This window comes from Sorex araneus, chromosome 1 (assembly GCF_027595985.1).
Source record: "Sorex araneus isolate mSorAra2 chromosome 1, mSorAra2.pri, whole genome shotgun sequence".
Lineage (NCBI taxonomy): Eukaryota > Metazoa > Chordata > Mammalia > Eulipotyphla > Soricidae > Sorex > Sorex araneus.
In genome coordinates, this window is record NC_073302.1 from 339,092,621 (window position 1) to 339,109,686 (window position 17,066).

Sequence of the window (17,066 nt, forward strand, 5' to 3'; positions counted from 1 at the left end):
GCTGGGTGTGACCAAAAAAAGGAAAAGGCGTGCAAGGCAAACACCCTCCCCACTGGACTACTACTCCGGCCCCTGTGGTTCATTTCTTGAGCCTCTGGTGGCAAAGACCACAGCCGGCTCTGGGCCCCGATTGTTCCCACAGTGCCGGGGTCAAACCTGGGCCTCCTGCTCTACATGAGCGCATCCCGTTGGGCTCTCCAGCCCCAGATCTCATCCGAGCCAGCTGGGTGCTTCGGGTCTCTACTCTTCCTCTTCCCACTCCGTGTGTGGGGGGGGGGGAAGGGAAGGCAGCACCCAGCGATGCTCAGGAGTGACCCCTGGCGGTGGCAGGCATGCAAGGTGCCCTCCTTGGGCTGTCCCCTCAGCTGTCCCTTCTCCTGTGCACATGCGACTCCCACTCGGTGCAGGAAAGGTCAGGCCCCGCCCCCAAGCCACTCCAGGTGGCAGTGTGACAGGAGCCAAGGCCAGTGCCGGGTCACAGGTCATCTGTCAACCCGCAGACTTGCCTGGCACTCCAGGCCCGACAGATCCCTGAGCACAGCCGACGTGGCCCCAAACATCCCCAGAGGGATATGGCAGTGGGACCAGGTCGTGGGCTCAATCCCGGGACCTTCCCTGGCCGCCAGAGAGGAAAGCACAGAACAGCTGACAAGTGACCATCCCACCCCCACAGCTGGCTCCTCTGGCCCAAGTGGGCACCATGATGCCGCGCCCTGCTACCCCCCACCAAGTCCACCCACCTGCCCTTGGTGGTCTTGGCCCCTGCCTCCCTCCGCTCACTCAGACCCACCGGACACCATGCCCAGACACTGACCCCACATATGCCCTTCTCGCCGCCTTCTCTGAGAACAGTGGAGCCAACAGGCAGACAGCTGGTCTGGGGTGGTGTGAGAGTGTGCATGCGTGAGCGTGTATATGCACATATGTGAGCATGTATGTGCGTATGCAGGAGTATGTATGTGTGCATGAGCGTGAGCATGTGTAAGCATGAATGTTATATATGAGTGAGCATGAATACGTGTGAACATGAATACGTGTGAGCATAAGCGTGTGTATATGCGTGACCGTGAATTCTTGTGAGTGTGTGTATGCGTGAGCGTGAATACCTGTGTGTGTGTGTGTGTGTGTGTGTGTGTGTGTGTGTGTGTGTGTGTGTCTAAGGTGTGGGGGCTGGGAGGGGAGGTCGCCCAGGCACAGGTTTCCTGGCAAGCGGAGGGCACGGGGTGCTGGGGGTCTCAGGAGTGAGGCAGATGAGACGATGAGACAGGCCAGGCTGGCCCAAGGGCTGGTGACTTTTATTTCCTTTCTGGAAAGGGGGTGGGGCTTCCGGCACCCTCGGGGAAGGGGTGGGTGCGCCCCAAGGGTGGGGCTGGAGGAGCAGGTCAAGGCCAGCCCCGCTCTGGGCTGCGGGTCTGCGGGTCCTGTGCACGGCTGGCTCGAGGGGCATGTGGAGGGAACCACTGGTGCCTCCTGCGGCGGGGAGCGGTGCCCAGGGTGCGGCCCCATCCTCAGTGCCTGCCCAGGACCTTCCCAGGCCTGGCTGGTGGGACGCCAACCCCCCCGCCCCAAGGGCCCGGGGTGGGGGGCAGAGGTTCTGCTTGATCCGAGGTGGGTCTGTTAAATGTCGATTTCAAACTGTGACTCTTCACCTGGGGAGAGCAGGGACAGAGGGTGGGTGAGAGGAGGAAGGCTGGCCCAGGGGTCAGTGGTTGCCGCCTGACTCAGAGGGGCACGGAGGCCCGTGGTGGCATCAGGCCCACTGAGCCCGCTGCATGGGTTGCTTCTCCCAGGATGTGGCCCCTGGGACAGCCGAGGTAGGAGGCGGCCTGCACACTGACGTATGCCACGGACTGGGCGGGTGATGCGCTTGGGGACACCGCTGCAAAGGGGCAGTTATGGTCACCCGGCCACTCACACGCCGACTCACCCTTCCTGGCAGGCAGAGTCCCGTTCATGGGGAGAGCTGGTACCAGGGAATATTCTAGATCTCGCCCCATCCGCTCAGTCGGGCTGAGCTCCAAAAAGGGTGGGCTGGGGTGGTCACTGTCCTTTTCCTCCCCAGCAAAGTCCCTAAGAGTGGACAGAACCCCGCAGGGCCCCTCATTTCCCCCTCCAGGGCAAGCCTGGCCCAAACCCGGCACTCACCAGGGCCCGCCGGCTTCTCCTCCGGGTTGTCACGTGGGTGGCCCTGCCTGGTGTCTGCGGCGTCCTCCGAGGCAGGGCTGGTGACCCCGGGAATGGAGGGCAGGTCCCGAGGGGGGGTTTGGCTCACGGGCGAGTTCCGACACTCCATCAGGAACTTGCGGTCGTAGATGATCCGGGTGCCTGGCAGAGGGGTGGGGCATGGGAGAGGTCCTGAGCACCGCCCGCAAAGGAGTGACATGGACTGTGTGTGCGTCCCCAAGGGCCCCCATCAACTGTGTTCCCTCTTATTGCCGAGACGATCGTGTCTGATGGATAGAACTATTCTTTTTTTTTTTTTTTTTTGGCTTTTTTGGGTCACACCTAGCAATGCACAGGGGCCACTCCTGGCTCTGCACTCAGGAATTACCCCTGGCGGTGCTCAGGGGACCATATGGGATGCTGGGAATTGAACCCAGGTCAGCCGCATGCAAGGCAAACGCCCTACCCGCTGTGCTATCTCTCCAGCCCCCAAGAACTATTCTATTATTATTTTACTTTTTTATTGAGCCGCTGTGAGACAGAGCCTCACAAAGCTGTTCATGATTAGGTTTCAGTCATACAGTGTTCCAGCACCTCAACACCTTCCCTCTCCCGGGGCACACTGCCCAGCACCGGTGTCCCCAGGTCCCCTCCCATCACCCCCACCCCGCCTGCCTCTATGGCAGGCACCTTTCTTCTCTCTCTCTCTCTCCCTCCCCCCCTCCTCTTTTGGGCATTGTGGTTTGCAGTATTGATAACGAAAGTTTATCAAGAGTATCCCTTTACCTACTTTTAACCCTCAGATCTTGTCTAGCATGAACATTCCCAGCTATTACTGCCAACAGATCTCTGGAGAGAACTGTTTTAAGCTCACTTTCCAGTTCTGTCCCTCATGAGATATCCAGACTCTTAAGATTTTTTCCCCTTCCTTTTTTGTTTCCCCTGGGCCACACCCAGCAGTGCTCAGGGATCACTCCTGGCAGGGCAGTAAGGGGACCCTAGGTGGTGAGGGGAATCGAACCCAGGTCAGATGCATGCAAGGCAAGTGCCTTCCTGACTATCTCTCTCTGGTCCTAATGTTCTCAAACCAAGGTTTTTAAAGGTGAGTCACTCATTTTGTCTGCTCTTGGGGGGGATGAGGGGGGGCGGGGCTCAACCAGCTGAGCTCAGGGGACCATATTCGGTGCTGGGGATCAAACCTGGGCCCGGTAGCTGCAGAGCAGAAGCTTGTCCTGTCTCTCCAGCCCCATCTCGCTGCTCTCCTGCTCCTTTCCTGAGTCATCCCAGACGTCTCAGGGAATCATTCACGCCTTTTAACCGCACCCACGCCCAGCCCCAGGGCAGCGGCCAGAGCGACCTGGAAAGGATGTTTCCTAAGGCACACAATGCAGGTGGGTCTGGAGGGCCCTGGGCCCGGTGGGCAGGATCTGGTCTGCTTTCAGGCGCCCCTGGGCTAAGCACCAGCAGCTACCTGGGGAAGCCTTAGCACCTGAAGTCGGCTGGCTGCTTCTTTTCAGCAAACAGGTTTCTGCAGCAATGAAATCAATCTATCTAGAACGTTAAAGCCTTCGTTAAGGCTAGAGATGGAGAAGCACTGTACTGTGGCACTGTCATCCTGATGCTCATCGACTTGCTCAAGCGGGCACCAGTAACGTCTCCATTGTGAGACTTGTTACTGTTTTTGGCGTATTGAATACGACATGGATAGCTTGCCAGGCCCTCCGAGAGGGATGGAAGAATCAAACCCAGGTTGGCTGCGTGCAAGGCAAACGCCCTACCCACTGTGCTATGGCTCCAGTCCAGAGATAGAGTACAGGGGTTAAAATGCTTACATGAGGTGCCCACCCAATTACATATCCTATACTGGAGGGTCCCCCAAAGCCCCCTCTCTGCAATAAAACTAAATAAACCATCTCGGGGCTGGGGATCTGGCTCAGTGGTAGGGCACATGTGTGAGGCCCTGGGTTCAATTCCCGGAACACCACTAAGAGGGACCCCAAGGCCCAAATCAGGAGTCACCCAACCCCTCACCCACACAGGTAGCTGAATGTGATCCCAAAGTAACAGCAACAGAACTGCCCTGGGGTGGGGGCACACATTTGCACACAGTCGCCCTCATGGGTCAATGGCAGGGTGCCCGGGTCCTCTGGGCACTGCCTGGAGTGAGCCCCAAGGACAGTGCTAGCAGTAGTCCCCGGGGACATGCCCTTGTGGTCCAGAAACCAGCCAGCCCAAACCAACAGGGATCTTGTTATCTTTTTCCCTTTTGGGGCGGGGCAGAGTGCACGGGGAATAAACCTGGGGCCTCACACACACGCAGAGCAGAAACTCTACCCCTGAGCTACACCCCTGCCTCAGATCTCTTTTTACAGCTATTTGTAGCAAGTGGATCTGTTTTCCATACAGTAGCAGTATCAAATTCCCTGTAATAGGTAATAAAATGTTTTGTTTGGTTGGGGGGGTCACACCCAGTGTTGCTCAGGGATCACTCCTGGCAGGGCAACAGGGGTTGGCCATGTGCAAGGCAAGTGCCCTACCCTTTATGCTATCTCTCTAGGCCCCTACTAGAACATAATTTAATATGGTGCCATATGTAATGATATAGCACTGTATCACTGTATCCCTGTTGCCCATTGATTTTCTCGAGCGGGCATCAGTAATGTCTCCATTGTGAGATTTGTTGTTACTGTTTTTGGCATATCGAATACGCCATAGGTAGCTTGCCAGGTTCTTCCAAGAGGGGCGGAGGAATCGAACCCGGGTCGACCGTGTACAAGGCAAATGCCCTACCCATTGTGCTATCGCTTCAGCCCATAATGATATATATGTAATAAAATATGAAACCAAATGAAGAAGACATGGTGTCAAGACAAATACTTTCTTTTGAGGGGGCAGGCACACATGTAGGAGCTCAGGGCTTACTCTTGGTTCTATGCTCAGTGGTCTCTAGGGATGGGCTTGGGGGTACTGGAGTACCGGGGATTGAATCTTGGTCAACCACATGCAAAGCAAGTGCCTTACCTCCTATACTATCTTTCTTGCCCAAAACACATAATTCTAGGTACAGGCAGAATGCAAAGTATGATACAAACTGCAGATAGGAGCCAGAGGTAGAGTACCTGGGGAAGGCATTGCTCTCACATGCACCTGACCTGGGCCTGACCCCTGGCTCTGTAGACGGTCCCCCAAGCACTGCCAGGAATGTCCCTGAGCACAGCTGTGTCCGGCTCAAAAACACCAAACACAGAAAACAAGACCCCAGAAAAATGAAAAACAACAGAACTCCAGGAACTGTGAGATGCCCTTTTTATCAGTAAGGCTGAAATCCATGCCCCACTGTGGCATTCCCAAGCTGAAATTCGCTTGCCTGGCCCTGATCTATGACCCCCCCCCCCACAACCCTCCCAAGGGCCCTCCCCAGCCCGGGCTTGGCCCCAGCACCCTATTTTGTGGCCTGAGCCCTGCCAGGAGTGATCCCTGGGTGCAGGGTCCGCAGCAGCGTTGTGTGTGGCCCAGTAACAGAGGGGGAAAAGGAAGTGGACACCAGGAAGTAAAGCACAGGACGGGAAATGGGCGCCACAAAGGAGCAAACGGGCAGGATGTGGACACGCAGGGTCAGGCTGGCGGGGAAGCCGAGGTCCTCGCAAGGAGCTCACGGGTGCTAGGGTTGGGGTGGCAGGCCTGGGAGTTCCCTCACACCACCTGGAGGACTTAGTCTGCACTGTGACATTTCCTAACTCCCAGGAGAAAGAGAATCCTACATTTTGCAGAAAGGGGGCAGACAGCAGGTGGATCCCGGGCTGGCAGAGAAGAATGGCACAGAGCTCGTCAGTGGCAGAGCTGGAAGCCAAGGACAGGGGCTCAATGCCTTCCCAAGAGAAGGGAAAATCATTTCTCCCTGGGTTTACGGGCTGTCGAACACAGGCAGGGAAGGAGGCTGCATCCAGAAAACAGCAGGAGAATGACCGGCACCAATACGAGAGCCCGGGGAGCCTCATGCCCACAGCAAGGCTGAGTCTGCCAGAAGCACAGCGCCTCCAGCGGTGCCAGGAGCCAGTGCAGCCACATTCAGGGGCAAGGGGGTGAGATGAGCTGCCAGGGTTTGAACCCAGGGCCTTACATATGGCTAGGGCTCTTCAGAAGCCAAGAAAAGTTTTAGAGAAAAGATTTTCATGAGGGGCTAGAGCGAGAGCACAGCAGGTAGCATGTTTGCCTTGCACGCGGCCGACCCGGGTTCAATTCCCGGCATCCCATATGGTCACTCGTGTACCACCAGGAGTAATTCCTGAGTGCAGAGCCAGGAGTAACCCCTGTGCATTGCTGGGTTCCCCCCCACCAAAAAGAAAGTAAGCAAAAAAAAAAAAAATTTCATGAGTGAAAACTCATATGACTTCAGGTGGGGGGCAAAAAGGCAGTACATGAAGTCAGGTGTTTGCCTTGCAGGCACCACATGTGGTCCTCAATGTGCCTGAGCAGAACCAGGAACTGCCTCTGAGCATACAGTGGTGTATGTGGGCCAACAGCTTTTCTCCAATGAACAAACAAAAGCAATGACGGAGGAGTGCAGAGTGTATGCTGCATGCAGAGAGGAGGTCCGGGTTCAGCGCCCGAGCATAGCTGAGCAGGACTCAACACTGAGACAGACAGATGGACAGAAGACAGACATGGCATCTACCAGAGGGAACAGGAAAGAAAAAGGGTTGGGAGCATGGGCAGAGGGGGTCAAGCGGAGAATAGTAAATGATACTAGAACCATGGCTATGGATACTGTGACACTTTCTATTAACTCCCCCTTTTTGGGGGATGAGGGTCACACCCAGCGATGCTCAGGGGTTACTCCTGGCTCTGCACTCAGGAATTACTCCTGGCAGTGCTTGGGGACCATATGGGATGCTGGGAATCGAACTCAGGTTGGCCACGTGCAAGGCAAACACCCTACCCACTGTGCTGTCGATCCGGCCATTCTAATAACTCGTTTGTTTTCTGTTGGTGTTTTGTTTTGGGGCCACACCTGGCACTGCCAGGGATCAAACCCAAGTTGGCCACCTTGCAAGCCTTAGGGGCTGATCCTCTCAGCCCCACATTGCTACCTAGTGTACCAGGGGAACCAATAAGCATCCCGATCTCAGGTCACCAAACTATCCCCCCTCCCGCCCCGCCCCATAATTTATTTGTTCTATTTTATTGTATTTAAACAAAAACAAAAAGCAGCAAGCCAGACACCAGAACCCTCAGGCTCATCTTGGTGGTGTGTTGGTGTGTTGGTGTGTGTGTGATCTTGGTATTGTGGAGTGTGTGGTTTGGGACACATCCAGCAGTGCTCAGGGGTTCCTCCTGGTTCTGTACATAGGAGAGACCCCTGGGGTGCTCTTCCGTGGGGGCTAGACCTGAGGATCTGGCCAGGCGGGACCCGCCACATCTGTCAGCTGACCTGGCTCAGCCCGCCCTGCGGGGCCTTCCGCATTCTTCCTGTTTCACGCTGGAACCGTGAGGCCCAGCAGGCCCAATTCCTAGAACTGCTGCTCCCGTTCCAAGACTCGGGTGTGTATTTCACAGTGCGGAAGCGCATGTTGGCTGACACCGGCCAGCAGCTCCAGGTCCCCTAGGAGGCGTGTTCCCTACGTGCCTGGCTCTAACAGCAGGCCCCCGCCTCCGCCTAATGTGTGGGGCAGCTGCTGGCTGCAGCCGCTCTCCATCCGAGCTACAGGGCTTGTCAGGGAGACTCGGGGAGGGAAAGAATCTGCCTAGACCCCAGATTTCCTCCTCATCTCCGCCCCCACCAAGAGAATCAGATCTGGATGCTTCTCTGGAGCCTGGAGGCTTAGGGTTACCTGTATACCTGTCCCATCGCTCTGGGATAACTCCTGGCGGGACTCGGGGACCAGATGTGGTACCAGTGACTGATCCTGGGCTGACTCATGCAAGTGCCCTCCCTGCTGTACTATTGCTCTGACCCCCCAGGAGAGTTCTGCAGCTGCAGGATCCCCAGGCAATACCGCTCCAACTCTCTCTGGACCACCAGACTCAGAAGCCGACTCCGTCCAGCGGCCAGAACTCCAGGAAACAAGGATGTACAGATGACAGAGCAGGGCAAGAGGGGTTTCCTGCGAAGATGCCCCCAAAGCCTGGAGACTGAAAGGGGAACGGGGCTGGGTGACAGGAAGTGGAAGAGGCTGCCCATGACCCAAGATCACTCCTGGCTCTGTGTCAGGGGGACCACACGTGCTGTGAGGCATTACTGGGGGCAGCTAAGTGGCGGCAGGAGTCTTCACCCCTCTTCCACCTCTCTGGCCCCTGAGAGGACTGTTCTCTCATGCTTAACCCGTGTGGAAAAAATCCTACCAGGCCTGGTTGCGTGTGTGGCTTCTCTCACTCAAAGACTGGCAGAGAGAGAGAGCACAGTGGGTAAGGCATTTGCGATGGTCAACCCGGCCCCTGAGCACTGCCAGAAGTGATCGCTGAGCAGAGCCAGGAGTGAGCCAAAACCTTTGGTGTGGCACAAAAAACATCAACAAAAGATGCCTTGGGATTAGACTCCTAAACAAGACTCAGAGAACCCAGAGGGTTCTCAAGCCTCCAGCTGTCCCTAGACATGTCATGTCACTTCAGACCTTACTGGCTGGGGGAATCCCTCTGTCACTGTACACAGACATGACTGATGTCAGGGAAGGTCATTGAAGATGCCCAAAGAGCCAAAGGACGGAGACACAGTAGGTAGCTGTCACTTAAGGTGCCATGTTTGGGGATGGCGAACCAGCACCTGCGAACAGATACGGCCATTCTCAGTCACACAAGCGTCTCTGGGCTGCCATGGCAAGGAATCACTACTCCTGTCAACTCATCAGAGCTGGGGGCAGGCAAGTCGCTAATTAAATCCACTTCCTTGGACTCTCTGGGTGACAAATACTAGGGGAAATAGTATCGATATAGTGTTATATGAAGTACTAGAAAATAAATGGGAAGATTCCAGGAGAAATTGGTTTCTACCCCCAGATCATTCGAAGCTATAAATCCTCAACTATATCCTGCCACTGATTTAAAGGCGATCTTGAAGTTAGTGCAGATTCATATTCTCTCTCTCTCTCTCTCTCTCTCTCTCTCTCTCTCTCTCTCTCTCTCTCTCTCTCTCTCTCTCTCTCTCTCTCTCTCCACTGTACTATCACTCTAGCCCCGCCATGTCACATTCTCTTTACCCTTCACCCCTCTACACCTGACTGGGCACTGAGTCTAGAGATGCAAAAATTACCAAGGCGGTTAAAAAAAAACCCTTTCTATCCAGGGGTCGGGTCATAATACCGTGAGTGTTATCTTGCACATGACTGACCCAGGTTTGATCCTCAGGACCCCATGTGGTCCCCACCCAGCCTACCAGGAGTGCTCAGGGGTCAGTCCTGAGCATCACAAACAGGTAAACAAATATGCATGATTCACTTGTCATGAATCATAATGGAGGAAGAATTCTGGTAGGAATCCTGGTGAGAACACAAAATAATAGTTTTTAAATTTGTTTGGATACACAAGAACATACAAATACAAACATGATTTTCCTTAAAAACGTTCACCTTGGAGGGGTCAGAGAGATAGCATGGACACAAAGGCACGTGCCTTGCGCATGGCTGGTCCCATCCCTGGCATCAACATGTCCTCTGAGCACTGCTAGGTGCTCTGGGAAGCCCCAGGCACTACACCCAGCAGCCCTGCCTTCCCCACCCGTGGGGAGGGGGGGCTGAGAATCACTAGCAGGGGCCCCGTCCTGGGCTTCCCTTAGGAGCCCCAAATAAAACAACTTTCACTTTGGAAGTGATCCTTTGTCAATCCTTTCTCCTTGCGAATTCTCTACAACAGCCACGTGCAAGGGAAGTGCCCCGCCCCACACACTATCTCTCTGGCTTGTTTCTTCCCGCCCCCCCACCTTTTTTTGCTTTTTGGGTCACACCCGGAGTTGAACAGGGGTTACTCCTGGCTCATGCACTCAGGGATTACTCCTGGCTGTGAGAGTCAGGAGACCATATGAGATGCTGAGAATCGAACCCGGGTCAGCCGCGTGCAAGGCAAAATGCCCTGCCACTGTGCTATTGATCCAGCCCATTTCTTTCCCCTTAAAGGAAGAGGCAGAGTTATTGCCTTGGTGGACACAGTAAGCTTGATCCCAGGCTCCTCATTTGGGCCCTGAGCTCAGAGCCGGGAGGAGGCCATTAGCATTACTCAGTGGGGCCCCAAAGCCAAATTTTTTTCAAATGGGGGTGAACAGGATGAAAGATCAGCGGGCTTCGCATACAGGAGGCCTGGGTTTGATCTACTTCACGATCCTCTGAGCACCGGAGAGCCAATGGCCACTGGGTGTGCCCCGCCCGAAGGTGGGCTACCCAGGCTGACACAGGCAGCTCTTGACTAGGTCCTCCAGGAGGGCCTGGGGCCTCAGGATGTGCATCAGTGTTTTTGCTTGTTTGGGGGCCACCGGCGGTGCTCAGGACTTCCTTCTGATTCTGCTCGGGGAGACCCCAGGAGTGCCAGGGCTTGAATCCGAGTCGGCTGAGTGCAAGCACCTTGACCAGGGACAACCTGCCCTCATTTTATTCTTTCTTTCACTTTTGGGCCACACCAGTGATGCCCAGGCTTTACTCCAGCTGGGCCCAGGGGGTCATGTTAGGGAGCGTGGTCAAGGCAAGGCCTCACCCACTGTGCTAGTTCCTGGCCCACTGTTTCATCAGATCCACTGTGGCAGTATTTCAGGGACATCTTCTCCTTTGTTTGGGGCCACACCCAACAGTGCTTGGGAACTGTCTCTGCTGGGGCTCACCCTGGCTCCAAGACCCTTGAGCCACCTCCCAGGCTCAGTTTTCATCATTTCTTTTTTTATTTTTGCAAGGGGCCCACACACACCCAGTAGTGCTCATGGCTTACTCCTGGCTCTGCATTCAGGGATCACTTCCGGCAAGCTCTGGGGGCCATACGGGGTGCCAGGGATTCAACCAGGATCAATCAGAAATTCAATCAGGATCAGCCGGGTGCAAGGCCAGCACCCTTACCCTGTACCATCGCTCTGGCCCTTCACTATCAAACTGCCAGCTAATCACAGATGTAGCCAATGACAGGTGAATCCCCCATGGCTGAGGCCCCAGGGCGCTGGCTGCACTCAAGCTCCGGCACCCAAGCCAGGTCCCCCTCCTAGACTGTCAGCTCCATGTGAGCTTCGGGGGCAGCATCCGCCAACACCTGACATGGCAGGCTTGCCACCCAAGCTACAGGCTCTGCAGACTTTGGGGGTCAAACCTCCAAGACGGGGAGCCAGAGAACTCATACAGGGGCTAAGGCACTCACCCTGCACACAGCCAATCCTAGGTCAGTCCCTGGTAACACACATACAATCCCTAAGCACGCCCCGCCCCCCCCCCCCCCCGCGTGCCACCAGGTATGGTGCAAAAACCAAAAAGCCCCAAGTCCCCCCAATTCCCACATGGAACCATGAACACAAAGGTGGCGTCACTAGAATGTTTCACAACTCCACAATACAGATCCTCATACTCAGATGAACGCAGCCCCGAAGAAATCAAGAGCTAATTAGGGCCTTGCAGGCAGCTGACCCAGGCTCAGCTGCGGCACCACATAGGGCCACAGTCGCTCGCTCGGGCACCCCCGGAGGTCACTCCCAAGGACAGCACCAGGAAGAGCCCCCAAGCTCCACTGGCTATGGTGCCAAGCCCCAAAGAAAATAAAAATAAAAACAGTGCATTAGTCAACTATGTGGTCTGTGCTGGAGCACGTGACCGGCATGCAGGGGACCCTGGGAGACCCTGATTTGAATTCACAGCACCACACAAAAAAAAAAAATCAGAGATGTTTTCCTCACCTTTTCCCTTCCAAAAGTTTAAGATAAGCATGGATTAAGCCCTTAACCTTAGCTCTCTCGCTCTCTCTCCCTCCCTCCCGCTCCCTCCCGCTCCCTCCCGCTCTCTCCCGCGCTCTCTCGCGCTCTCTCGCGCTCTCTCTCTCTCTCTCTCTCTCTCTCTCTCTCTCTCTCTCTCTCTCTCTCTCTCTCTCTCTCTCTCTCTCTCTCGCTCTCTCTGCAACAGGCATACACCCTGTGTTCAGGGCTTATTCCTGGTGCCGAGCTCAAGGACCACTCCTGCTGGACCTTGGGACCACTTGAGGGCTTAGACGAGAGTCAGCCCAAGAGGGGATTTACTGACTATCCCGGAGCCCAGTAGCCTGCTGTCAGGTCTTCCTGCAAAATGTGCTGCCCTGTTCTCTTTTCCCACAAAAACTGCTTCTCTGAGCTGGATAGATAACATAGCAGTGAGTAAGGTGCTTATGTGAGACAACCCAGGTTTGATTCCCCGGCAATGCATACATCCTGAATACCCCCAGGAGTGATCTCATCCCAGAGCAGAGAGCCAGGGGTAAGCCCCTCTCCTCAGCACCCTGGAAAAATCAAAACAAAGGGGCCAGAGAGAGTACAGCGGGTAGGGCGTTTGCCTTGCATGTGGCTGACCACCCTCCATCCCCGGCATCCCATATTGTCCCCTGAGCACTGCCAGGAGTGATTCCTGAGTGTAGAGCCAGGAGGAACCCCTGGGCATCGCCAGGGTGTGCCTCCAAAACTGAAAACAAAACAAAACCCACAAAACTGAACAAAACATCGCCTCTCATAACCGCACAGACAAGTGAGTCCATCTCTGTGCTTTGTCTGACAGGTCTCTTGAGCAACAGCTTCGAGCAGACCTTCCGGTTTAGAGCCGCCCTGCCTGGAGCAGATATCTCTTCAATTCCCAGGCTCTTCAGCTCGGCGGCTCACAGGGAGACTGATGTCGGCGAGAGGGAAACAGACAGCTCAGGTCCAGTGCGGCTCCTTTTCCTTGAGACACAGTGGGGAGTCATTTCCTGCGGGGGCAATAGATCTTGGCACTTCCTGCAATGAAGTGCTGACACCCGCTAGAACTTTCTCTCCTGACTCTAGTTTACTTGTATTTTGGGTCACACCCGGCGATGCTCAGGGCTTACTGCTGGCTCTGCACTCAGGAATCACTCCTGGTGTTGCTCTGGGGACCACCTGGGATTCTGGGATCAAACCCAGATCACATACAAGGCAAGGGCCCTACCTGCTGGAACTACGTCTCCAACCCTTCAGGTCCTAATTTTAAAGGCCAAAGCTGACCTCCAGAGGCGCTTCCAGGGACAGAAACATCTCAGCTGCAGGCAGACCCCTCAGGCCAGTCACTGAGAGAAGACTTGTCTAATTTCCTACTGTGGGAGTACTCAGAGTGTTATTTAGATCGACCACTTGGGAGCTAGTCAGACAAGCAGAATTTCAGAATCTGCATTCAAATGGAAAAGAAAAATCAGCATTTAAATGAATACCCCAGGTAGTTTATGCAGGAATGACCTTTGCTCTTTAAATCTAGCTTCTCCACAAAAGCAAAGGGGGTAGGTAAAAGCAGCTCACAGACTGTTTGCTTCTCCATTGAAAGAGGAGGATGGGGGTTACTGGGGTTACAGGGGCTCTGCCTGCCGGGCAAGGCGCCTGAGGCCAGACAAGGCTGGCTTCAGAATCCTGGAACTGGGGGCTGCAGTGATAGCAAGGCGGGTAGGGCATTTGCCTTGCACGCGGCCGACTTGCACATGGATGACCTGGGTTCGATTCCCAGCATCCCATATGGTCCCCTGAGCACCGCCAGGGGTAATTCCTGAGTGCAGAGCCAGGAGTGACCCCTGTGCCTCGCCAAAAAAACAAAACAAAACAAAAAACAAACAAACAACAACAACAAAAAAACCCACCCCAGAATCCTGGATTCTGGAACTGCCCTTTCCCTAAGACAAAGTAACACTCTGAAGCCCCAAGCCTTTCTTCCTAGCTAAATACCTAAATAAATGTTACATAAATACCTAAATAAATGTTACAGTCTCAAAACAAATCCCCCACTAGTAGACCGGATCAGAGGGTCCCCAGAAGCAGAGTGCCTCAGCTCTCCCCAGTCTTCAGGCCCCAGTGTCCACCTTAAATGGATCAAGCAGAGATGCAGAACCCCACTTTTAAAAGAACTCCCAAAATTGTCAGGAAAGGTTCTAGTAGACACATGGTGAGGCAGAGAAAGAACAGGAAGGCCCTTTGCAAAAAGCCCAGCTGGAAAAGAGCAGCAGGAAAGATGCTCTAGCTAAAGCGTTTGTCTGGCAAGCTCTGGCTACTGCCCCGTACAGAATGGTTTTCCCACTCCCCAGCACCTTATGCCCCAGGCGCTCCCACCCCCAGTGGTATTCAGAGATCACTCCTGGTGGGGTTTGGGGGACCAGGGGGCTCTGGGGACCAAACCCAGGTCAGCCACTTGCCAGGGAAGCACCCTGTACTATGACTTGAACTCATGACTGGGGACTTTTACTAGAACTGGGGGGTAAGGAGTGGCGGTATTTGGGGCACACCAGGGGTGCTTGGGGGCTCAAGCCAGCACCTGCTGGGTGCAAGGCCATCATTAGAACCTTGCATTCTCCGAGGCCCATCAGCCAATCATTTTTAACAGGAAAGAAAGCAACTGTCCCCTTGGGGACAGTGAGCGATGGCACAGCGATGGCACAGCGGGAAGGGCGTTTGCCTTGCACGTGGCCAACCCGGGTTCAATCCCCGGCATCCCATATGGTCCCCCAAGCACTGCCAGGAGTAATTCCTGAGTGCAAAGCCAGGAGTAACCCCTGAGCATCGCTGGGTGTGACCCCAAAAAGCGAAAAAAAAAAAAAAAAAAGAAAGCAACTGTCCCCATTACGCTACTCTTCGCCAGTCTGGGAAACGTTCTATCTGGAAAAACGGACGAGAATCCTCCACGACGTGCTAAAAAAGGGGGACGCTGAGCAAGAACATCTAATCAGCCTGAGCAGTCCTAGCGCTGCACGTTTGGGGACACGCTGCGGAAGAACGCGCAGCTGGCGGCGTTGCCGGTGTGGGACAGTCGCCTAGGAAAATAAGCACGTGCCCCCCACCCCCAGCCCAGGCCAGGACCTGCAGACACGGAGAAGCCTGAGAGCGGCCAAAGAAAGAGGCCAAAAGTGCGTGAGGGGCGTGGAGGGAAGTGGCGAGCCATGAGGGTTTCATCACGCAGCGCAGCTGCGCGTTTCCTCCGCGCCGCGCAGGGCTGCGGGGGTGCGGAACGCCGGGTCCCGGGGGCAGCGCAGAGCCGGCCCCACCCGTGCCAGCTCCTCTTCCCTCTCCCGTCCGTGCCCGCGCGGCCACGCGCTCCCCGCGCTCCCTCCCCGTCACCCCGACAGATGGAAGGTGTTTTTGTTTGGGTTTGGACCGCACCCGCCCGTGCTCCGGCTCCCACCTGGCTCTGCACCCAGAGTGGAGTGGGGACACCGGGGTGCGGGGTTCAGAGCCGGCGTCCGTGCCCTCCGCTCCAGCCCTGGCCCCACGGGACGGGGTTTCCCTGGCAGCCCTCTGTGCTGTCCCCCGCGTCCGCGGGGTTCCCACTTGGTAACCGGGCGGTCTGCCAAAGGAGCGGCTGGACGCGCGGAGCCCACGCAGCACCGGGGACACCTCGGGCCGGGGCGCCAGGACGGCGAGGAGGGTGTGTGTCTTGTACGCGGCCGGCCCGGGTTCGATCCCCGCAACCCATATGGTTCCCGAGCCCCACTAGGAGGGACCCCTGAGCGCAGAGCCGCGCACCGTCGGGCGTGACCCAAAACAAAACCCCAAAGTGGGCATGTCTCAAGAGCCATCGTGGTCCCGTCCCGTCCTTGAGGCCGCGTGGCCAGCCTCTCCGTGGTCCGCAGGCCACTCTGACCCCGCCCGGTGGCGCCTCGGGGTTGCCCCAACACCCCGATATGAGACGGCCCTGGAAGGGGGAGGACCTGTTTGGGTGGGAACTTAAGTCTCGAGCAGGGAAGTCACCCGGGCAGGCGGTGGGCCGGCGCCCCCTCTAGCTCTCCGGGACCTCCTCTGGGACCCTCGCCGCCTCCTTGGGTCTTCAGGGTCATCGCGGCCCGGAGCGCAGTGGCCCGGTCCAGTCGGGGGGCTCCCGATCACCGCCCCGCGCGTCCTGCACGGAGCCCTGCCCCATGCCTCCTGCACGCGCCCCCTGCCCCGCGCCCCCTGCCTCGCGGCCCTGCCCCGCGGCCCGGCCCTGCACGCGCCCCCTGCCCCGCGCCCCTGCCTCTGTCCTGCGCCCTGCCCCGCGCCCCTGCCTACCTCCCGGCGTGGTGCTGAAGAGCGTGCCGCCGGGGGTGGTGCTGTAGACCCCGGGCGGCAGCTGCCCGCCGTCCAGAAGCGCCCTGGGCGCGGCGGGAATGGCCCGGCTGGGGGTCTGGCCGCAACCGCTCGGGAGGGACATGCTGGCGGGGCGGCAGTGCAGCCCGCGCCGGCCCTTTTGGCCCCTGTGGCCGCGCCCCGCCTCGGCCCGCCCCCGCCGCCCCTTCCGCCTCCCAGCTGCCACCCGCTGGGATTTGTAGTTCCCGCCGTGCCGCGGGTCCCTTCGGCCCGGGGTCCGAGGCCCTCGAGGCCCGGCAGCTTCGCCCGGGTGCCGCCATCGCCCCACACTGGCAGGGCCCGGGTGCGGGCCGGGGGGTCGCGGGACTAAGCGCCGGACGCTCCTTTCCACCGCCCTTGCCTGGTCCTCGAATGCGAAAGCGGACCTGGGCCAGTCAAGGGGCTATTGGGCTTTGGCCAAGCGGCCAGCTGGGAAGAAACGGCATCGAGGGGCTGGAGCGACGGGCGGGCCGGGCAGGGCGCTTGCCTCGCGCGCAGCCAGCCTGGCTTCCATCCCCGGCAAGGCATAGGGGCGCCTGCACCCCACCAGGCACGATCCCGCAGAGCCAGGAGTAAGCCCTGGGTCCTCCAAGAAAGGGCAAGAAGTGCTCGTCCCACTGCCTCAGAGACCGGCGGGAGGGGCAGGCATGGCCCGTCGCTGGAGGGTCCCGGAGGG

The 17,066-nt window shown here is 56.9% G+C and overlaps 1 protein-coding gene across 1 annotated transcript; it reads right to left on the bottom strand.

The window, feature by feature from the left end:
• Positions 1–1,278: 1,278 nt before the first annotated feature.
• On the bottom strand, positions 1,279–16,514 carry EIF4EBP1 (eukaryotic translation initiation factor 4E binding protein 1). The gene is made up of 3 exons (XM_055119319.1): positions 16,334–16,514; positions 2,146–2,325; positions 1,279–1,649 (listed from the first exon to the last, which is right to left on the bottom strand). Exons 1-3 carry the CDS (start codon positions 16,473–16,475, stop codon positions 1,618–1,620), a joined length of 354 nt encoding a protein of 117 aa, XP_054975294.1. The 5' UTR covers positions 16,476–16,514; the 3' UTR covers positions 1,279–1,617.
• Between the last annotated feature and the right edge of the window lie 552 nt (positions 16,515–17,066).

Bases quoted from the DNA above. Each gene is read 5' to 3' on its own strand.
- EIF4EBP1 (XM_055119319.1), bottom strand. From the start codon at position 16,475: ATGTCCCTCCCGAGCGGTTGCGGCCAGACCCCCAGCCGGGCCATTCCC. The intron at 2,326-16,333 runs GTAGGCAGGGGC...CCCCTCTGCCAG, and splicing joins CTTCAGCACCACGCCGGGAG to GCACCCGGATCATCTACGAC. The intron at 1,650-2,145 runs GTGAGTGCCGGG...TGCTCTCCCCAG, and splicing joins GGAGAAGCCGGCGGGCCCTG to GTGAAGAGTCACAGTTTGAA.